This window comes from Mauremys mutica, chromosome 8 (genome assembly GCF_020497125.1).
Source record: "Mauremys mutica isolate MM-2020 ecotype Southern chromosome 8, ASM2049712v1, whole genome shotgun sequence".
NCBI lineage: Eukaryota > Metazoa > Chordata > Testudines > Geoemydidae > Mauremys > Mauremys mutica.
Window position 1 is genome coordinate 24084716 of NC_059079.1, and position 23728 is coordinate 24108443.

Below are 23728 nucleotides of genomic sequence, written 5' to 3' on the forward strand. Positions count from 1 at the left end.
AAGAATAAATTATTTACAGTTTAATACAGAGTATGGATGGCAGTAGGGGCAAACTTTTCCTAATCAAAAAAATATTTATAATTGACAGGGGATAGCACTAGGGACATAACTAAGCAAAGTAATAGAAGATAAAATTACTTTTAAAAATTTGAAAGAGAAAAATGTGGTAACATTTGGTAGATATGCGTAACCTGAGATTTCGCTCAATTTAATAAAAATCACCAGAAGCAGCATGTCATGGACAGAGTAAAGATGCTTCACTCTGTAATATGGTAACATCCTGTTAAGTAGAGAGAGATATAATGACTATATTACTGTACGTTTCTCTAAACAAAAGCTCATTGCTATAATGATTACTGTTTTGACTCTGATATTTACATGGTAAGGATTTGTAATCCTGTTAAAACTTCCTAAATAAACAAATAGTTAAGGGGGAAAAAAAAGAAAAGGAAGAATAAGCATAACTATACCATAAATAGTGTAAACTGAAATACCCCCAAGAGTAGATTACAGGCCGAACTGTTGCCTGGGCTAGAGTGGCACTGGGACATAACAGGCCACAAGGTTCCCCTTTCTCCTCCAGTAACATGCAGCACGGGTAGCAGTGTCAGAGGACAGAGTCTGCAGAGCCACTACATCTCCAAGCCATGCAGGTGGGCAGGAGGGTTGGGAAATGGGTGGAGTAGAGTACAGCAAGCAGGAAGACCTTATTCTCTGCAACATTATGGTACCAAGAGCTCAGGTGGGTCTGAGAGAGAGATGTTTTAAGAAAAATGGCTGCTCTGAATATCATAGGGTATAGGAACACCTAGAAGTTGCTGTACTGCTTCCTAAAAGATTACACACTAGGAATAACAGGATACAATTCCTTTGAAAAACAGCACATGGAAGTCAGAGCCACCAACAGTCTACCAGCTCAGATCAGACAGGCCAACACAACAGCAATTAATCTGACAATCAAAACTGGAGTCTTCCCAAGGCAAGAATATCTCCATCCAAATACCCATACCCACACCCAAAACCAGGAGACTGTTTGTTTAGTCACTATTTTGAAATGATCTTGCCTAATAAATTTTAGATGTTCTATAATCACACAGAACTATGCTATAAACAAAGTACTCATAACCTGGAGTTCTTCTGGTATAAGCAGAAAGCTTTTCCAACAGATTGTTGCCACTGTGTTTTCCTCCTAAGTTCAAACTGATAAAGTCACATATTCCTTAAAAATTGTAACCAACATAAATGCGCTTGAATAAATGCCATTTAATTTGGATTTTTTTCTTCTAAATAAGAAGAATCCAGAGACTAAGAATGAAATTAAATATAGACATATGACCTAGTTTTTCCTCTTTCCCATTTTATATTCAGCCTTTTAGAGAAAGATGTTATCATCAGTTAAAGGTTTTAAAAAGACCTTTACTATCACAACAGCAACATTTATTACTACAAGGAAAATGATTAAGGAGCAACTATCTGCAGATGCTGTAGAAGTGAGTTACTACTTATGATGGATCGTATATATATCAGATTCCTTAGATTTGTTAATAGAAGCCAAGTACCTGTTTGACAGTTCAGATCCATTATGTATAGTATATGGCTTTCAGCAAGCAATTTTGGCCATTTTCAGAACAAAAACTAATAGGATTTAATTCTTCTGAGAGGAAACATGATAAAAATACTTTAAAATCTAGAATATTCAATTTCAGAAAGAAAACAATTACACTATTAAGCAATGATACATACCAGAATATCCGATACCTTAAAATGGAGAGCATTTAGCTTTCTCTTCTATATAGATTGTTTGTATAGCTAATTTTAAAAAAAAAATCTTCTTGGAGGAGACAGGAACAAACTACTAATACGCTCACCTATTGTATGTAAGTAACGCATATTTGCCCTATCATAAAATTAGGTACTGTATACACCTCTCCAATTATTATCTTTATAAAGGTAATAGAAACTAAAAGGAAAACTTGGATAAACTTGATCCTATTTAAACTGCTTGCTACATAAAGCACAATATGACAACCATTGCCTCTTGCACTTTGAGGTTGGAGCATATCCATCCTGTCAAGGCAAGGGGTTCATTTTGATGGTCTGCCTAGGAGGTTACTGGAACCAGAGAACTTGAAGGGGGAAAACAAAAAGGATTACTTACTTGTACAGTAACCGTTGTTCGCTGAGATGCATTGTGCACATATACATTCTGCTGCAGGTACCTGTGCACACAATGTACTCGAGTCAGAGACTTTTGTCACTAGTACCACTAAGCAGCACATACGCCCCGCTCGCCTCGTGCCACCATCTTCCCCTCTGTTCCTTAACACTGCTGTATATAATTTCCAAAGTAGCAGGGAAGGTGGGAGAGTTGTGGAATGTGTATGTCCACAACACACCTCAAAGAACAACAGGTATTCTACAGGTAAGTAACCGTTTTTTCTCCTTTGAGTGACTGTGCATGTATATATTCCACTCCAAGAAACTCATCAGCAGTTCCCTTACAAGCAAAGGGACTTCAGATAAACTGAATAGAGGCTATAACCCCAGCTTGCAAAAGTTGACATCATTACAAGAGACTTGAGTAATGGCATAATAAGAGGACAGCGTATATGCAGATGACCATGTTGCTGCCTTACAGATACCAGCTACTGCAACCTTAGAAAGACTGATGAAGTGGGCTGAGCCCTGGTGGAGCGAGCCACTATTCTCAATGGAGGAGAGATTTTAGTATGATCATAGCAGAGCTTAATATAGTAAAAATCCAATGTGAGATTTGCTGAGTTGACATTGATTGACCCTTAACTCTATCACAGGCTATCAAAGCCTGGGAGATCCAGGCCAAAGCTCAATGAACATCCAGTGTATAAAGTAGTTTGCCAGCTTTAGAAGCATGAGGTTTCAGAAAAAACCACTGGCAAATAAATAGTTTGATTTAGGTGGAAAGTGGACACTACCTTGTGAGGTTGCCTAAGGGAAACCTTGTCTTTATAGAAAAACCATGAAAGAAGGATGAGCCAGGAGAGCTTGAAGTTCTGAAATGGTTCTAGCAGAAGTGATTGCCACCAGAGACAATAACAAAAGTGAGGTTGTGGCCATAGACTCAAATAGGGTGGTGCTATGAGTTTGGAGAGGACTAGATTGAGATCCCAGACCAGTATAGGATCAGGCACAGGAAGATCAATGTTAAGTAGGTATTTCAAGAACCAGGAAATGAGCAGGTGAGAAAAAGTGTAAAACCCACCTACTGGTGGATGTCATGCAGAAAAGGAAGCCAGGCAAACTCTCATGGAAATAATGGAAAGGCCTGATGATTTCAGGTGCAACAGATAGTCCAGCACATGTGTAACTGGTGTGTGAGGGCCATAAATGTTGAGATGGTGCCCAAATTGAAAATCTCTTTGCTGCATATGTGGGTCTAGTGAATTCTTTTCAGCTGTTCACCAAAAAGGTTTGACCCGCTGAGGAGCACAATTTCTCATGAAAATTCAAGCAGAGATCATCCATGCTGAAAGGTAAAGAGATTGGAGGTTGGAATACAGAGACTTGCCTTCACTCTGGGACAGAAGATCCTCAACTAGTGGTAGAGTTATCAGTGCCCAGACGGAAAGCTGATGTAGGTCCATGAACCAATACTGTCTTGCACATGCTGATGCAATAAGGATTAATGTTGCTTTGTCTCATTTCAGATTCCTGAGTACCCTCTGAATAAGAAAAACTGGAGGGAATGCATATAGGAGATGACTGGATCACGGAAGAAAAAAAGCATCTGTGATGGAACCCAGACTGAAGCCCACCTTGGAGCAAAAGCTCGTGCACTTCTTGTTCAGGTTGGTCATGAAAAAGTCTATTGCTGTGTACCACCAGCAGCGAAAGATCTGATGGAGAGCGTCCTTCCTGACTGACTGACCACTCTCGTTCCTGGAAGGTGAAAAGCCTTCAGGGAAGCATTGTGATGAATGCATAAATTCCACAGGAGGATCCCCTCCGGGCACAATCGAGGCAATCTTGCACTTCCCCTGCTTGGTCAGATATAACATGGCAGTGGTTTTGTCTGTAAGAATTGCTATCACTTGATTCTTGATGGTGGACAAATATCTCACAGGCCCAAAGAATAGTCTGGTGCACAAACACATTTATGTGGAGTGAAATTTCCAGAGATGACTAAAGAGCTTGCCTCTGGAGTTGACCAAGATGGGCTCTCCAAACTTTAAGAGATGCATCTGTTACCAGAGTCAATCAGTTCTGGAGATAAAAACAGAATTCCTTTGCACACATTGTGGAGATCCAACCACCAACCAAGAGACCAAAGCACTTATGCTGCTACACAAATCCATATGTCTGTCCAGAAGGTGCCTGGGAAGACAATATACCTATTGGAGCCAGGCCTGCAGAGAGCAAAGATGAAGTTTGGCATGCAGAGTTTCATATGTGCTATTAGGCCATATGGCCCAGAAGCTGAAGCAGGCACACACTGATGTTGTGGGAGTGGACTTGAGGCTTTTTAAGAGAAAGGTTACAGACTGAAACCTTCTCTGGGAGGCAAGCCCTGGTTATTATGCTGCCACGGTCTACTCCTATATAGATTAAAGTCCGTTACCATCAGAAATCTTCTCACCACTTAGGTACTTATGGACTGTAATCAAGTCACTTCTGAACCTAATAAGATAAACAGATTGAGCTTCCTAAGCCTTTCACTGCAAGCAAGTTTTCCAGACCTCACATCATCATCTTTGTAAAGCTCTTTTCTGACTCTCTTCAATTTTTCAGCATCCTTTTAGAAGTGTGAGACCAGACCTAGACACATTATTCTAGTAATTGTCTCACCTATGCTGCCTCGCTATTTCTACTGGATAGTTTCTTGATTATATAGCCAAAAATCATATTAGCCCTCTTAATCACAGCATTGCATTGGGCGCTCTCATTCAGCTGATTAACCATCATGACCCCAAGTCTTTTGCAGAGTCACCAGCTTTCCAGTGTACAGTCCTCTATCCTGTAAGTGACCTAAATGTCTTGTTTCTAGGTATTTGACCTTATATTTGGCAGTATTAAAAACACATATGTAAACACAAATCACTTAGATACATACTGATCTGGTAAAATGAACTTGTCATTTGTCACTCCAGCAATTTGATCGTCATCTAAACTTTACTAGCAATGATTTTATGTTTTCTTCCAGATCAGACAAAAATACTGAATTACATTGGGCCAAGACTAGATTCCTGGGGACCTCACTAACACCACACCATTTGGATGATGATTCCCCATCTACAGTTACTTTTGACTTACAGAGATCTGTCTGTTAACCAGTTTTTAATCTATTTAATATGTGCTACACTAAATTTATATAGTGCTAATTTTTAAAATCAGGCCTGGACAAGGAATTTGTTCTTCTTTAAGCAGGTACCCTGTAGTGCAATTCAGTCACTGACCAAAGTATTCCCTTTAATTTCTCACAAAACATGAGCTGATTATTTTATCAGGGTTTAGAGTTATGGCTCTTAGGGATCCCTCAGGATGAAGGCATGGTGGAATTTGACTTCTGCAACTGGAAGTCAGATTCCCTGAAGTTCATTCACACACTGTCTCAAGATAATACAGTGTATTCTGATTGCAAATCGTGACATACATTTCTGTTTTCTTTCTTCTTTTTTTTTTCTGGGGTGGGGGGAGGGGAGTGTCAGTGATGCAAGTCTCCTTATCCCTCAAATAGTATTTGGGTATAGTATGCTACTACAGAGTTTGCTGTACTATTTCAATGTATTGCTGAATACTTTGAATTTGGCCACTGAAAAACCAATACAATTATAATTAAAAATAAGGAACACACAGGACTTTTCTGTTATTTTGTGGTTGTCAACATTTTTACAAGTCATTAAAGCGATGGAAAGGATAGAGGATTTACAGATTTGCTATGTCATCAACAAGAACTGCATTAACCTTTCTAACTAGCTGAACCAGTTCACACCATTTTCCAGATGGCTATTTATACACTTCAAACTGCTGCTGAATTTCTGGTACTGTTTCTTTTTATAAGACAATTCCCTTGACTACAGATTGAGTGTTCCAGCCAAATTCACTCAAATGTTTTTTTTAAATACGTACATAATCAACAGAAAAGCTACTTAAGCCTTGTGACATAAGTTTTGTTCTAAAATTCTCCAAATCCCATCATAAATTAGAATATGATGTAATGAAATGGATTTTCATACTCTTGGTAGTAAAATGTCAGCATATTAGTCACTGAATCAATTCTATGTCAACACAAAATCTGTCAGTGTGGGCTGCTTTGTGTGAAATCTACTACACCTCATCTAGCAGCAAGGCTGACACCAGCCTCCACAGACATTGACATAAAATGTTTGAACAGCTGCTCCTTTTACTGAAATGGAGATTTAATGTGTGTGGTCAATGGTGGCTCTTAAGTCTCTGACAACAGCATGACATAATTTACGGCAACAAGCTACAAAAGCATAATGCATTGCGATGAAAAAAAGGAACGCTTGACCTGTTCAAGGCCAACAGGCTAAGAATGCTACTGAAATGTAGTTGCTTTTTCAATTTATGGTATCCAAGATGGAACATACGTAACTGTTCAAAAGCCATTGTCATTAAACTTCACCAAGAAATTTTTTGTTGGATCATAAATGGCAATTATAATATTTGCCCAAGAACAAATAAAGCCCCAGACTTGTAACTGGATTTGCACAGGCTGACCCCTGCACCTATGTGGCGAAGCACTGTAGTCAATGGGGCTCTGCTCATGTGTTTCCAAGTGTAGGATCAGGATTCCAACACACAAATTTCCTCTGCAAAGTAAATGCCAACGATTGCCTTTCCATATGTGCAAAGTGATTGCAGTCCATGATTCTAGGTACCAGGCAAATGGATCGGTTCCACAGGATGCAGAGATAACACACACAAGTGACATTTTTCAGTAAAATAGCCAGGTTGTTTTAATTTAATTTTTTCCTAATCAAGCAAAAAAACAATTTTAAAACTGTGGACTCAAGTCTCCAAAATGTCAATATATAATGATTTTACTAAATAAGAACGACAAAAACATTTTTAAAAATACCTTCTTGATATGCAGGAGAACAAAAAACTTTGTGAAGTTCCCATTGCCAAAATGGACCAGTTGTGAGAACACAGGAGTAGTTAGCAAACTAATGAATACAGTATACTACTTACTAGGTCATTCATATTGGTCTGGCTGGCTGGGTGAATTTCTTCCAAGAACTCCAAGACATAAAATGTGTATCTATCCATAAGGTGAACTCCAATCCCAAGATCAGGCTGATGCTTAAAAACAAAATATGCATACTTAAGAGTGTTCCATAGCAAAAACCTGATGGGAACAGAGCAAAACAGGACCATGCAAGTGTCAAACCTATGAATTATTTTTACTATTAGTCAAATTATCAGAAGTATGCAAGAAAAGATTACTAACCATCAAAAAACCCAATAGACTGTGTAAATGAATCTGTATATTGCATGTTATCATCTTCCTCTTTTTAGACTCATTTCTGACTAGCCCTGTCTTTGCCTGGTTGCAGGAAGCCTCCTTCTCCATTATTCACTTGTGCAGAACTCCGGTAGGATCCTCCCACTATGGCCTCTTGAGCATGAGAAGGGGGGGGGGGGGGAAATAATCCTGTGTGGCTCCAGGAGGTCATGACCAGTTTCAGTAAGCACATGAGTAGAGCCTGATTTTCAGAGATGTTGAACACCTACTGGGGTTATGGTGCTCACTACCTTTAAAAATCAAACAACTACAGAATAGGATGGTTTCCCAAACCGTGGCTGTCATATGAGGCCATAGCCTAAAGTCAGAAAGAGGAAGCGTAAGCCACTTGCAGGCGTAGGGAGAAGATGACTAATGTCCCTCTCTTCAAGTGCGCTACCCACTGTACTATAAATCACATTTTCTATTTCTATTGTTACATTGCAGAAAAAAAGGTATTTATCATTACGTTTTTTTAATTCATTATTTTACAATTTCGGAAACCCGATGTGACCCTCAGGCCAAAGTTTGCTCGCCCCTGCTTTAGAGGCTAAACACCCTTTATGTTGTTAAGCAGTTAAGGGGGAGATTTTCAGAAGTGCCACTGAAAGTTAATGGGATGTGTGAGCCAAATCCTTTCAGCACATTTGAAAATACCTCCTTTGCCCTACCTCCAACTACCCTACCCATAGGAACCCTAAGCCTCTGGTGGGGAGCTGTACCTATAGAAACCCTAACCCTTAGGGCAGGGAGCCCTACCCATAGGAACCCTAACCCTAGCTCCAAGTATCTTACCCATAGAAACCCTGACTCAAGGGTGGAGAGCTCTATCCATAGGAATCCTAACCCTACCTCCAAATACCCCTACCCATAGGAACCCTAACCTTAGCTCCAAGTACCCAACCAAACTCATACTTACTGAAAGTGAATCTTCTCCTACTTGGCTACTAGCCAAGGCCATTATATTTGGAGAATAAAATCGTTCATACATGGATGCTCCTTGACAGGTATCAATAATAAACAGCAATTCGTTGTATCTGAAAGAAATAAAACAGCTTTCACATCTGGCATTCTGTAGACTATGTTTTCATTCATTCATTTCACTGCATAGTTACCAAGATATTTAATAGAGCTCCAACTGGCTGAACATTTCAGACACCTTATAATTAATAAGAAGCACATACAGCTGTTGAGCCAAGGTAACTCATTTGAGTGGCTGAAGATTATAATAGATTTCCTTTTCCTCTGGAAAAGAGAGCTTCACGCAACCTCAAGGACAACAGCTATTTAATATCACTGCTGCAGTAGCGGTAATTTTTTCCATTTTTAAACCACATTCAGAATAAAAATAATTAATTCTGCCATCCTTCACTAGAAAAGTGTGCTGTTTTGACAAGAATTAAATGGAGGAATGAAAGGTTACAATCCAAGTTTTACACCTCTTGATGACATACTGTATTTAATAGCTAAGTAATAAATTTTTACCTTCTTTTCTGCCACATTTGTTCAAAGGCATCAGCAAGTTCTACATTAGTGATTTCTTCAGAATCCTGAAACTTCAAGAAACCATTTCCACCATGACCTTGTAGAAAAGGTAAATAAGCATGTACGTTAAAGATAGAAGAACAATATAGACAAAACATGGTTGCCAAAAAGCCAACAGAAACAGCTTAAATGCAATCTCTCCCCTCGTTGGTGTGGGACGACAAGACACGATACCAGGGTAATGAGAACCGTACAGACGCTCCCCAACTTACGCAAGTGTTCCGGAACACCTTGCGTAAGTGTATACATGTATGGTTTAACCAGGAATACATCTATTCATTCATAAATTAATGGACACTGCTTTAAAGATGCTTCCTTGATTACTATTTATGCAAAACCTCTTCACATAGTAATGATTTTTATAACTTTCAGAGTCATTACAAATTAGGCTCTCTAGACCATATGCCCAGGGTTGGGGAATACAAATGTGAGACCCAGATTTTTAAGTGGAGTAGCAATCTTTGTTATCAGAACTTTTTGCATGGATTGTTTTTAATGCTAATAATAATGGATGTTTTGCGCAAACTAATGTGAATCCATGATTACTGTGTATTTGTTTTGCTAATTTTTCAGTGTTATTTGGTATCCTCATGAGATTTCACTCTGCTACTGTGCAACAAAACCAATAAATTCCTGTAATTACCTGTCATGTATATTAGAATATTGCTTCTGTCATCAGAAAGTAGGCGCTTGGATCGAGGTGTGCTTGGTGGGATTCTTCCTGTTAACACACGCAAGAAATTCTCCACAGTAACCTACAAACATGGAAATTAAGTAATTTCTAACTATCATAAAGGGATATCTATTGACCACTACTAGACAGGGTTCCACAAAATAATGACACAAACTATGCACTATATATAAATAGGTCCACCAATAGATGGTATAAATTGCACTACCAGATTTCTTCTATTCAAGGTTTTACTGTGCTACTGCTCACCAATGACTGTTTTTTTAATCACCCCATTAAAATCAACCTGTTGGTTTACTATATTTGAAAACTATTTCATCAAACACACTTCTATGACCATTCTAGTCTTTTAATACATCTTCATTGATTTGAACACCTGTCACACTGTAGTGTATATCTTTACTCAGTTAATGCTACTTATGCATTCACAAAACGCTGCAACATTAGTATGTGTTACCATGGAAAAATGTTAATAAATACTCTAAGGCTTAAATTCTCTGTGCAACTCAGGCAAGGAAAAGATTCCTGTGGCACGAACATCAGATGTAGTCCATATGGACAGCAACTATAAAAGATTTGATTAAACATTAGAACTACTTGTTCTGAATGCAGATTTACAACACTCAAAACCGTTACCAACAAAATTCAGACTCATGACAGCTAGGTTTTTTTTTTGTTACTATAATCTTTCAACATGCACTTCATGTACTCAGGACATTAAAAATCAGAGAACACGACATCTTCTGTATACTCTAATAGAAAAATATGGTACAGGGTTTAATTTGTTCCTGTAAAATATATGTATTTGTTTTATAAATTATTTTACTCTATGGTACTAATTAAAAACTGTAAATGAAGTCTAATTAAAGTCAGTCCAGTAAAGACTTAGAAAAAGAATTTGCACCAAGAAGTGTTTTCTGAAAACAAGAATGTGGTAAAGTGCTGCAGATATTTCCTTTTACTAGCTGTTATAAAGTGGTTAGAAATGGGTTACTTACAGAAAAGACGTGTTTTATTTGGAAAAAATAAAACCAAATATTTAAGAAAAGATGTTGAACCTGCAATGTGCAAACACACACCTGCTTAGCGTCAGAGCTTATGGACGTGTTAGCAGTTTAACCAATCATACAATCTATACTATTTCAACAAAATGGAAAACCCAGTAACATTTTTATATTGTTAATATAGTTGGAGATCCTCACAATCTCCTAACCACAACTAATAATAACAACAGCAGCAACAACAGTCATAGGAATTAATGTTTTCTTTACAATAGCCAATAACAATGTATAATAATAAATTCTAATTAGTTAGAAAGACGTACAAAGTTGTAACAAGTTCTGAAATTCAGTAAGAATTTTCTTTTTATTATATATATCAATTGAGAATAAGGGCCTGATCCATAATCCAGGGAAGTGTACGGAAAGGCTACCACTGACTTCAATGGACTTTGGATCAGGCTTTAAAACAACACTACAGAAAAATCTGGTTAGATAAACAAAGCATTGTTACCTCATAGCTTCTATAGTCCACTTCCACATCATCTCCGTAAACATTTAACTCCATGTTTTTGTGACTAAACACAGTTGCTGGCTTGGGATTCCTGGGATTACATGCCATATCATCTGCCAGCATCAGGACAATGTGACTGGGAAAAACAAAATAACACAATTTCATATATTCTATTTTAATAGAATAAACAAAAGGAAAGTTGCAAATAATGGAGCCAACAAACATGACCCATTATGAGAGCCCTGCAAATTTGCGGATATCCGCTTTATATCTGCAGACTATGCTTGCTGATCGCAGATCGGCTGAAGATACAAATTTTGTATCCACGCAGGGCTCTATTCATTATTAAAACAAGAATCTATAACATTTAGAAAATTGCCTGGAGTATAAGTAAGAGTTACTTTGGTAATATCTTATTTCCCCAGGGAACTCTGTCACCATCACAACACCACCACATAAAGCTTTTTGTTTGTTACAGTAACAGTATTATTTGTTTAGCACTAACAACATGCTCAATGTCATACAGTACTTCACAAAAATGGATGGCTGCTGCTCCAAAGAGCTTAAAAACTCAAACGGAAGGTGGGTCACACTGGAAAAAAGATGAAGATGGCTCACTGGTGTTTTTTTCAACCCCTGTTATAAAGCCTTTGTGCAGGCCTTGAAGAAGTGGGTTTTAAACAGCACTGATATAAAGAGAGTGTGGGCCTTGCACATGACAGATTTAGTTAAAAATCAGTCCACAAAACTGCAAGTACACAAGGCCTCAGCCTCAAGAGCAAGGGAATTCTGAGTTGAGGCTGTTATGAACCCATTAGCTCCACCACCTTGTGCAATGTTCTTGAAGACAGCATGATGCTCCATCACCAAGACAGACAAAATGAATAATTACATTCTGTAGCGGGGTGGACACCTGTTGCTGCCCTGAGGGGTTTAAAACAGCCCTGGAGGAGGGCAGTGGGAGGAGAAAAGCTGGGCTGATTGGGGAAACAGCCTCAGCTGTGGCCACACCCCAAACAGACCCAGCTGGACCTATAAAGGTCAGGGCAGCCAGAAGTTCAGAGGCTTTCTCTGGTCTGAAAGGGAGCAGGGTCTGGCTGCCTAGCAAAAAGGGTACTAGGTTGAGAGAGTGGACCGTAAAACCACTACTTAGTTCCCCACACAAATCTCAATTGCTTAAGCTATACATTGGCAGGAATGAAATTAATTCCTGTTGAACATTTGTGAAAGAGAAAGTGTACTAATAACACTTAGCTCTCATATAGCTTTTAATCCATCTGTCTGAAAGGAAATCACATTATCCCTGTTTTAGAGATGGGGAAACTGAAGACCAAGGAAGCAAAGTAACTTGTGCGAGGTCACCCAGCAAAGCTCAAAACAGAGCCCAGGTCTCCTGACTCCCAACTCAGTGCCCTATCCACTGGAAAGCTCTTGGGGGGTGAGGGTGGGGGGAGTCCTCAGTGTCTAGTTCCAAGTACTCAAGACCCAACTGTTAAGCCCTATGAGGCTATTAATACTTAAGGATTGTTAAGTATTAACACTGTTATTAACACTTAAGGATTGTTCTGAGCAGCAGCAGACTACTTTTTTTTTTCTCTTCATGCACAACCCCTTGGCCACAGCAATTTCTCCTCAGAATATGAAGAAGAATGAGGACAAGTATTCCAGGAGGAAAACTCCATAAAGCAGCTTTCCTCCTACTAGCACAAATACTGCCCTGGTGAACATTTTCCCCTATTATTATTAGACTTGATTAAATATTAATACAACTCAGCTCAGGATAAAACAAAGCTATTCTACCCAAATAAAACAGTCTGGGGCGTAACATGTCATCCTACAGCAAAATCTACACAAGGGACAGCAGGCCTAGGAAACTTCCTATGGGCATAGAGAAAGGAGAGATCTGAGGGGCTGCTGACATGGCACCTTCCAAACCCTACAGTGTTCATGGGAAAACAAGCTCCAGTCCCGCAAAGAGACACAACCTCTATGCTCATCTCGGGAGCCATCCTTTTACCTGGCTGAACAGCTTCCCAACAGCCCATGTTACCATCAACCATTCCATGCCCACCTGTACCTCTGTTGGAAAGGGAAAACATGCAGTAGGAGTTAATGCTAAAAGGAGCATCATTTCCATTGTTTTTACTTATGGTGTTTTCTTCTGCTTCTAAGATCATTCTGCATAAATCTGCTTGGTTCTACTTTGCCCCTTGTTGCCTTTGGGGCTTTTTCATCCCATTTCACTTCAGTTTCTTCCCCTCTACTTCTCAGAGGGGCTTAACAAATCAGTACTCCTTTGCCGTGTTATATGTATTACAGTAGTGTCTGGGATCCTCAGCCATGATCTCCATTGTAGTTGGCATTGGGCAAACAAGAACTACAGAGAACCTGACCTAGACAGCTGACATTTTAGGTTTATGAGAAGAAAACTGGGTGAAACAACAGGAAGGTGAGAGGACAAGGCAACAATAAAACAAGAATTATTCTCCCCTCACAAAGCTTTTGCAAAGTAAGACAATAAAAAGGGAAGAGATCTGCTGCTTTCCACAGATGTGAGCTTTAATGGGGGCTGTGGGGACAAAGACATTGTTGAAAAGCACAATGCAGTATTGCAAATTCACTCACGGTGTGTATCAATAATAACCTCTGAAATTCACTTAGGGCCACAGATATTCCACAAGGAGAACCCACATCTGCACTCGTACGCAAAATGAAGTATGGAACTCTGTGACTATTATTTAAAACTAAAAACAAGAATAATATTTTTAAACTAAACAGTCCACTGGGTCTGTTGCAGCCTGAAGGGAAAACAGAAACCTACATTAAAAAAAACAAAAAATTAAACAAGAGATGTAAGGAACACAAGGAAGGGGAAATCCATGCCTCCAAGGTCAGTTCAGTCAGCAGCTTAAACACCCCTCAGCACTCACTCAAAAAGGAGAATACCTTATCCACCATTCTGTTGGGAACCAAATACATAAACATTGCAAGCTTAGAGCACTGACTCCAAGTGTCAAAACACAGTCAGGTTTAAGTGCACTTAAACTAAAACAGGCACAGGTGAGACTGAATACCAGACATGCAGATGGCAAGAAGTTATGGGCACCTAGACAGCTCTATCCAGCATGAGACATACTCCTACTATAACTACTCAAACAGCCTGTCTTGATACAAAATACGGGCAAGGTATAAAAAAGTTTCTCAAACAGTCAGGCTGTGGGCAGTCACACACCTGGGATTCTCTCTTCTTTTCCCAGCTGTGACTTTCAACTGACACTAAGAATGCTGGCTTCCTCTGATGTACTGAAAATGCTTGTTCACTCAAGCCAGGTTAGCTCTTGTCTGTGGCTACACTAAGAGCACTTTACCAGTATAGGAATCTCAGTGTACTGTACCACCAATGTGTGCCTAGTGTAGACTCAGCTATATCAATGCAGTTAAAATACTCCAGGGAGCAAAACAAGCTATGCTGTTAAAAATGCTGAGCTCTGTTGGTCTAGCTGCATCTATGTTAGGGTCTTCTGATGTTACAGCTATGTTGATTAAGGATCAGACCTCCTCACACCCCCGACATCAGCTGTGCTGGCAGATGTCTGTAGTGTAGTCTTGACCTTCGTCTTGCCAAACAGAAACAGCAGAGCAATTAATCCCAAGCTCCCTTGACATAGTTTTGACAAGCAGAAACGTATTTTCCTTTCAGTGAGGTTGTGTGTCTAGTGATCAGTCCTGTACCCACACAAGTCAATGAGCATTTTGTCACTTGAGTCAGTGACAGCAGAATCCTACCCATAAGCTGGGAAAAATTACACATAGTTAATAGGCAGGGCATGAAAGATTTAGTCCTGGAAATATAAATAGTGCATACATAGCATGGATTTACCCCTAACTTACACACTAACCCATAATGTGCACAGTCACGCAGGTACAGGACAGAGCTTGAGCAGACTTATTAGGGACACTTGAGGCAAATGACAACATATCACCACTTGAGGTCCCAGTTCACCTCCTTTCCACAATTAAAACCCCAAACTTAGGCTGTCTCTTTACTGACACAAAGCTGTTTTTAAAGTGAGATCACTAACACGCAATAGTTATATCACTGTAAAATCCTAAGCAAAGACAAGACACATGCCATTGTTACCATGAGGTTACCAGGCAAGGTCAGTGCTATACCCCTCCGCCTCACACACACACACACACACACCCCTGTGAAAATACAGTGTTCCGTTTTCATTAGGTTTTTACAGCAGGACAGCTAATGCCTGTTAGTTATCTTGCCATTTCTAATACCGTTTTTGTTTGTTTTTTTGTCAGTGAAGACAGTCTTAGATGAGCAAGACATTAGTCTCTAATGACATTAGTGCCCTGATTCTACCCCATCCAGAACAGTTATTGCATGCATGTTATTTTATCTAGATTGTGTAGTTTAACAAGATAGGGTCAGATCTGGAGCTACAGCACCTTACACCATCTGGGGATCTGGTCCTCACTGTCCCTTGGGAACAAAAGTTCTGGTAAGAGCCAATATAAAGTAAGAGCTTTTTAAAACAAAACAATCTAAGACCTTTGCATATAAATCCAACCAAAACAGGAAAGACTGGTTTGCTCAGTCTTTCAATGCTCCTAGCTACCTCAAAGAAGTGTGTATTGTCAAGTCCCCAATAGCTCTCATCAATGCTGTGGGCCTTGGCTAATTTGAGCTTATTAACACAAACACAGTTTGGACACATGACAACGCAAATAAAAACATAACACAATTTTTAAACATAGAGAGCTGCTATTTGGAAAGTCGAGCAAAAAAAGAATGCTCACAAATGAAAGATTAAGCTTTCAGCATTTTAACAGTAGCCCACAGATCACAGAGCAATCAGCAGGTTAAAATTCAAAACAAAAACAAGGCCAAAAAGTATGAGAAGGCATTACTGAATACTCACTGAAGACATCCCTCCACACTTCACACATTAGCAATTCCTGTGATACCCTGGGCTGAGCTCTTAGAGAACACTACAGTTGTCGGTGTTATAAAGGGAATATAGATCTCAGCATTATAGTCTCACCATGATATTACTTTAATGAGATAGGGAGCTATTAACTTAATGTGATATTGGCTTTTTCATGATGAAACAACTGCTTCCTTTTCAGCATCTGCCATGGTAAAGATCCTCCTAGTTTTTTCATTCTGACATAACATAAAAATGAGACTGGAATTGCCAAAGGAGTTAGGTACCTAGTTCCTACTGACATCCAATGGTATTTGGGCAGCTCACTCTTAGGATGGGTCTGCACAGTTTTTGTACAAAGGTAACTATTTACCAAAACAGTTAATACCAGTACGAGCCGGGCGTGGATGCAGTTATACCAGAATAAAGATGGCTTATTGTTTATTCCCCTTCCCATACGAAACCTTCATACTGATATAATTGCATCCACACTATGGAGTTTGTGCCATTTTTCACTATCCTGGTGTAGTTAAAGCAGTACAATTTATGCATACAGAAAAGGCTCCTGGCTCCTTTGAAACTCCCAGACAAAATGTCTTTTGTTTAATATAGCTTGTGACATGCAGGAGCTTCTTTGTTAGACGCCAGTTATTTAGAGGTCCTTATTCTAATTGTGCGCCCTTGATTTAGCTGAAGCACTGTACTCATGCTGTATTTAGTCTTGCTCATTAAATGAAGTGTTCTCTAATCAAAAGGCATATTAAAAAGACATTAGTTATGTTAGACATGAAGTTGCAATACAGTAACAGGTACATGTCAAAGAGTTGCACTATCAATTCTGAATACATTTTACCAATTTTCTCACATTGTGCATTCACCAAATTAATTAGCAGAGCAATTTAGTGATTGGTGAGTATCACATCATTTCATCTAATTCTCCCGTTTTTGTTTGGAAGCATCATGGTACATATTTTTTTCGTTCTCCTTTGAAATAATATTGTTCCAATTTTCAGTAAATTAACGTAATTAAGTCTGTGCTCTCTACCTTTTACTTGCTTATGAAAGGAAGAGACCAGCATTTTAGTCTTGTTTCAGAAGATGAGACTGAACTTTTCCTTTAATATCCAAGTTTAAACAATTGTTCTCTTCAAGATTCTCTTACCTATCAGGAATGCCTAGTCTCTTGACGCTTCTGTAAACTGAAAGCGTATTTGCCACATGACGGTAGTTAAACCAGAAGCGAGATGTACATACCTTTAAGAGTTAAAAAGAAATAAATGCATATTAGAAGATGTAAGAAATGCATTCTGAATTAGTATATGCATCAATGGATATTGATTGCTGAGATGGCAAAAAACTTGTCACCCGGCAATCAGTGCCTAGCAACTGCAAGAAATCAATGCCATAAGTAACACACACCTTCTCTACAGAGAAAGCTTTTTCATATTTTGAAAATAAATGTTAACGTATTGAGCCATGGAGAAAACTTTCATTTAAAACTGGATAAAGTACTAATAAAAAAAAAAAAGTACCGTAGGGAATAATCCAGTACTGCAAGTGGATTAGCTAGATTATTTAATGTCTTATCCATTTCTAATTTCTATGATTGCCCTGTTGCGGTAAAGTGTAAGCAAATGAACACAAGGTCCACAGGTAGAAAGAAGGGAACTTTTGCTAGGGATGTCTGGTTTTTAGGGAGTCAACTATAACAACATTAGAGTTGGGCCCACCCACAGAGTTTGACTACAAACTCTCAAACAATGTAGGAATGTTCAGATTCCAGTACGGGGGCCCATTTCCAACCAATGTGTCAGTTTGTTTAAATACAAGTAAGCAAGTAACTACAAGGAGAGTGTCAGAAGTAACTTTCAGAAACTGATTAAGAAGCAATAATTGTATTATATAGCCTTCAAACAGACAATGACTAAATATGAATACTCATGGCCTAGATACTATGATAGATGGAAAGAATATTTCAGATGTACAGAGCAATATTAAAACCTGTAAGCGAGCTCAATCCTCCAAACCTCTGTAACAGAGGCATGAGAACTGAATCAAAAATCATAAATCACAGGCTTAAAACTTAAAAAAAATCATTTGTCTGAAGATATTTCACTTACCATTTTTACAAATTACACCTAAATTTAACACAACTCAGATTAGAAAAAAGAACTATACTTCCGCTGAGCATCACATAGCATTTTCTGTACAGTCACTGGCAGTTTTCCCTTTATAGCCCAGTATCAGAGGGGAAGCCGTGTTAATCTGTATCCACAAAAACAATGAGGAGTCTGGTGGCACCTTAAACACTACATTTATTTGGGCTTAAGCTTTCATGGGTATAAACCCACTTTTTCAGATGCATGGAGCCATGCCACCAGACTCCTCGTTGCCTTTATAGCCAGGTTTGTTTTGTTTTGATCAGAAGAGGAAAGATAAAATTTTAAAATAGAAGAAAACAGGACTGTACAGCCACACAGAAGGAGCAGGGGAGGATCTGGGGGGCAGGTATAGTACCTATGATTCGTTTTTAAAAGTTGACTAGATGTAGACACCAATTTAAAAGTTTTGCTTTGTATCCTTTTCACTCTGAACCTGGCTCATGAAAAATTAAACAACTTAATTTTCAGTGAGAATCGTAAGACTCCTACCTCTTGCCTTCCTCAGCTTCCTGGGAAATTCCTGTCCTGCCTAGCTGGTTTTTAAAGCGAGGCTTTTTAAAGAGGCCTAATGGAGTTAGGCAGGCAATTCCCCTTGACTGCGAGTTAGGCTCCTAAGTCACTTAAAAGCTTTTAGCATTATAATAGAGTTACTATGCTGGCTGGGTCTGATGTGTAATGCACACAGACAACAGCCCCGAAAGGGTGTGGCTCCTCCCAGAGGAGGACCCAGGACATAATACTGAGAGGAGGGGGAGGGGAAGGTGCAGGGTTTTGAGTGTCGGCACTATCACCAACAGGAGGAGAGCTGCTTCTGTAACCTGTTCCAGTAATAAAACACATGTTCTGTTATTTACCTAGCTCATGCCTGTGTCACCATTTCAGGACTTTGCCGGCTTGTGCCAACCCACAAGAGAGGACCAGATCATACAACATTTTACCAAACCTACTTAAAGTTAAGCATATTTAATTGCTTTGTTGAATTATGACCCCAGGCCCTTTCTGAATTGTGAACTAAGGCTGTAGCTTCTAACCAGGCTCAAGCTGCCTCCAGAACAACCAGTGAGAACCATGAGAGTAGCTGCTGTTTAGCACAGCAGTAAGTGTCCTTGGAAGGCTGACCAACACAGGAGACATTTGTTAGGTTAAAACTACTAGAACAGCTCTCAGAAAGCCTTGGCTGGGATGATTTAGTTGGTGTTGGTCCTGCTTTAAGCAGGGGATTGGACTAGATGACCTCCTGAGATCTCTTCCAACCCTAATATTCAAAATATTCTATGATCAGATAGAAAAAATTGCCCAGCCTCAATTGAATAAGATCCTGCAATAAGTACAGATTAACAAAATACACTAGCCAGGAGGCAAAATATTTAGCTTAAAAAACATCTTTAAAAATAAGTATTTGAGATAGGAGATGATCAATTAAAGGAGCATCTTTTGAAGACATGATTTTAAGTTGCTTTTCTATTTAGGCAAAATAGAGAGAGAGAGAGAGCAGACTGTTAAATAGGCTTTTGAATATCAAGCTCGTGAGTTTTGTTTATATAGTTATCAGTGACAAGCACAGTACAAAGACTTAGATAATAAAAAAAATAGTAATAATAGTCTCGACTTCTATGGCATTTTTCTTCTGTGAACCTCCAAGTACTTTAATTCATTTATTTTATACCTCACAAATGCTGTTATCGCTCCTATTTTATAAATGGAGAAAATGAGGCACAGATGGCATGAGGCCAGAACCTAAATTTCTGGGCAATTTGGGAGAGCAAGGAATACAGTCTGGCCACAAGTAACTTCCTCAGGGTCACACAGGAAATCAGCGGCAAAGACCAGGATAGAAAGCAGGTCTCTCTTTACCTTCAGCACCAAGAACTTTCTACTTCCCTTATTATTACCAGTTTGTATCAAGTGTATTGCTCTGACCAAAGAAAATTGTATTTTCACTCTCTGCTTGCTTTTAACATTAAAATAGAAACAGGTATTTAATGTTAATAATTTTAAGTTTGTGCATTAGGGAATAAGAGAATGATTACTATTATTTCAATTATCCAATTGTCTTTTCTTGAATTCTTTCATTTTGCTAAATTTTAATACTTAGAAAAAACACTGTGTCATGTCTGACTGCTCACATAATATTTTAGAACTGATCATTAGTCATTATGCTCAGAAAGCCTGATTAAAAACTGATGGAGTAATACAGTCTGAAGTTACCCAGATAAAAAAAATTAAGACTAGTATTTCTTATCTTAAGTATTTTAGGAGATTAGAATAAAAAAAAGAAGAAACTTTGTTGTCAGAAGTTAGCAAGTTTCATAACAAACAAACAAAAATTAGAAAGATGTTGTACCTTCCTAACCAAGCAAATGTTTAAAAACAACAACATAACTGTAATAATATACAGCATAATCATTTGTTTTCATTCTAATTGTAACTTTAATTTTATAAATACTTCAAATGTGCATTAATGTTCTGGATGCTTGTAATTAAGTTATGCAGACGAGATAATGGTAATGTAGTATAGCAAACCGGCAGGGATAACTCAAAGTCATACTATTTACTTCCAGGTCTTGATCTTGCAACTTGCTGCATATGGGTAGACTGCCATGGCACCAGCATGCAACAACTGCAGGATCAGTGTTTTATTTAAGATTGAATACAAAATACTTACCAAAACTGCCCAGTTATTTGTATGCCCACTTCTAAAAAACTGTTCTGCTTGGTCCTGCAAGAGACAAACAATATTGGAACATGTGTGTAGAAAAAAAACTTAGGAAAAAAACTACAATACAGCACTTTTTTTTTTGTGGTTGGTTCTACAAAATATAAAATGTTAATGTCATGTGCAATTAAAACCTTAAACCAGCTAAACAGAAAACATGACTTATTCTGGTTTATAATACCCCTCCTGATGCCTGAGAAAAGGATGCATTCTATATTCTGTTTGGGCTATTCTGTCCACATTAAAATCAGACAAGTAATCTGGTTCTCTCACAAACTCCGTATCAAAGCTTGGTATCACATCAAGAAACACTTGGCTGGCAATGAAAAGAAAACCAGTGAACTTCAGAGTGGTGGTGGTGGTGATGGAAGGAGAGAAGCAGCAAACTAGGATAGGGAGAAATGGAATGAAAAAGAAACATTGCACTCTGTCCAAGAGGGCAATATCTGGGAAAGATTAAAATCCCAGAATCTTTCCATTTACAAGCCTCTAATCAGGTGTTAAACAGGAACAGATGAAATGCTTCCTTAAAGTGAAGAGCCTTGGTGAAGTTTTTTCTTTCACTATCCCCACTCCCTTAAAGAATACCAGATAGGAAAATAAAAGACCCCACACATTTAAATCAGGTTTAAAGTAAAGACCAGATTATGTTGGATCTTCTAACATAGAAACACAAGTATAATGATTAATAAACAATGAAAACAGCTTTATGCAGTGTTGTTGTAGCTCTGTTGGTCCCAGAATATCAGAGTGACAAGGTGGGTGAATGAACTTCTGTAGCTGAATGAGACAAACTTTTGAGCTACACGGAGCTCTTCTTTGCAGCTCTGAATGGTAACTTTATAAGGTTCTAAAATCTGTGTATTTAAAATATTTGATCTTATTTCCATTAGCTATTTTGTCACATTTTATTAATCTTGTTAACTGTGCATTATAGAAATCATTTGACAGTGAAGTTTTCTGCTTTATCAAAATGTTAATATGGGATTCATGTTAGACTATAAACATCATATCTGGATTTAAAGTGAGCAGTATGTAAAAAGGTATAATTACTGAAATATGAAAAAAGCAAAAATGTAATGATTCCTGATCAAGGGACAATATTTGATTAACTCCTTCAGTTTATAAAAACATGAAGCTCTGAAAAATTCACATGCAAGAAATACCCAAATTGATCATAATATATCTGGATTGATCACAAAAGTGAACAATATTATTCCTGTATGTTTAACCAAACAAGAACAGTTTACTGGAAACTGAGAACCCCAACTGGCAAATAACTCAAAAGGATAGAAAAAAAAACCCCAAAAACAACCCACCACCTCCCGATATTATATTCCTATTCAAAGAGAATTGGTGCATGCGAACAAATATGAAAATTAATTTTGATGCAGCTTAATTAGTTGTTTAGAATTATTACATAGTTTAAACAAGACATAGTGCATATAAGAACAGCCATACTGGGTCAGACAAAAGGTCTATCTAGCCCAGTATCCTTTCTTCAGACAGTGGCCAATGCCAGGCTGCCCCAGAAGGAATGAACAAACAGGTTATTATCAAGTGATCCATCCCCTGTCACTCAGTCTCAGCTTCTGGCAAACAGAGGCTAGGGACACCATCCCTGCCCATTCTGGCTAATAGCCACTGATGGACCTATCTGCCATGAATTAATCTAGTTCCATTTTGAACCCTGTTATAGGGTTTGGCCTTCACCACATCCTCTGGCAAAGAGTTCCACAAGTTGACTGTGCGTTGCGTGAAGAAATACTTCCTTTTGTTTGTTTTAAACCTGCTGCCTATTAATTTCATTTGGTGCCCTCTAGTTCTTTAGAATCAGTTATTTCCATTTTTTATAAGCTTAACGTGTACATTTACATAAATATGTGTATTTATACTGTGAGAGTTGGTCAACCGGGAGGATTTCCAAGCTCAGGTATAGGAGAAGAAAGCAAATACACCTCTACCCCAATATAACGCGGCCCTCGGGAGACACACAATCTCACCGCGTTATAGGTAAGACTGCGTTATATCAAACTTGCTTTGGCCCCCCGTTCCTTGTTCCCTGACCACCCTCTCCAGTGACCCCCATCCCTAATCACCCCCGGGACCCCACCCAACCCCCCTGCTCCCTGTCCCCTGACTGCTCCGACCCCTACCTCCCCCCCACACACACAGGCACTCACAGGCAGCAGCAGGAAGCAGAGCAGCCCGGCCCCAGCCCACTCCACTCCACCACCTCCCAGCCATGGCGGTCTGCTTCTTGCCCCCGGTTATCTGCGTGGAGATTGGGGAAAGGATGCCCCCCTCACACTCACCTGCAGCGGGAAGTGGAGCGACGCGGCCCCAGTCCACTCCACTTTCCTTTCCCCAGCCCCAGCTGTGTCGCTGGGAGGCGGCTGGGGAAGGTCCTGCACTCACCTGCCTGGCGGGAAGTGGAGCGCCACGGCTGGGAGCTGGCAGAATGGAGCTGGCTGGGGTCGGGCTGCTCCACTTCCCACCGCCAGTGAGTGCGGGGAGGTTGGGGAAACGACGCCCTCCGCACTCACCTGCGGTGGGAAGCAGAGCAACGCAGCCCCAGCCCGCTCCACTCCGCCATCTCCCAGCTGCGGCGCTCCGCTTCCCGCCGCAGGTGAGTGTGGGGCGGTTGGGAAAGGACGC

General features: G+C 39.3%; 1 protein-coding gene across 5 annotated transcripts in view; it reads right to left on the reverse strand.

Moving 5' to 3' along the window:
• PIGK (phosphatidylinositol glycan anchor biosynthesis class K) overlaps window positions 1-23728 on the reverse strand; it is a 140288-nt gene that overhangs the window by 96370 nt on the left and 20190 nt on the right. For all 5 annotated transcript variants that reach the window (XM_045028894.1, XM_045028893.1, XM_045028892.1 and 2 more), the window contains 7 exons: window positions 21020-21073; window positions 17355-17446; window positions 11253-11388; window positions 9693-9804; window positions 8990-9086; window positions 8424-8541; window positions 7192-7302 (listed from right to left, as the gene is read on the reverse strand). In XM_045028894.1, coding sequence (XP_044884829.1) covers window positions 7192-7302; window positions 8424-8541; window positions 8990-9086; window positions 9693-9804; window positions 11253-11388; window positions 17355-17446; window positions 21020-21073 — 720 coding nt within the window. The remainder of the gene's footprint in view (window positions 1-7191; window positions 7303-8423; window positions 8542-8989; window positions 9087-9692; window positions 9805-11252; window positions 11389-17354; window positions 17447-21019; window positions 21074-23728) is intronic.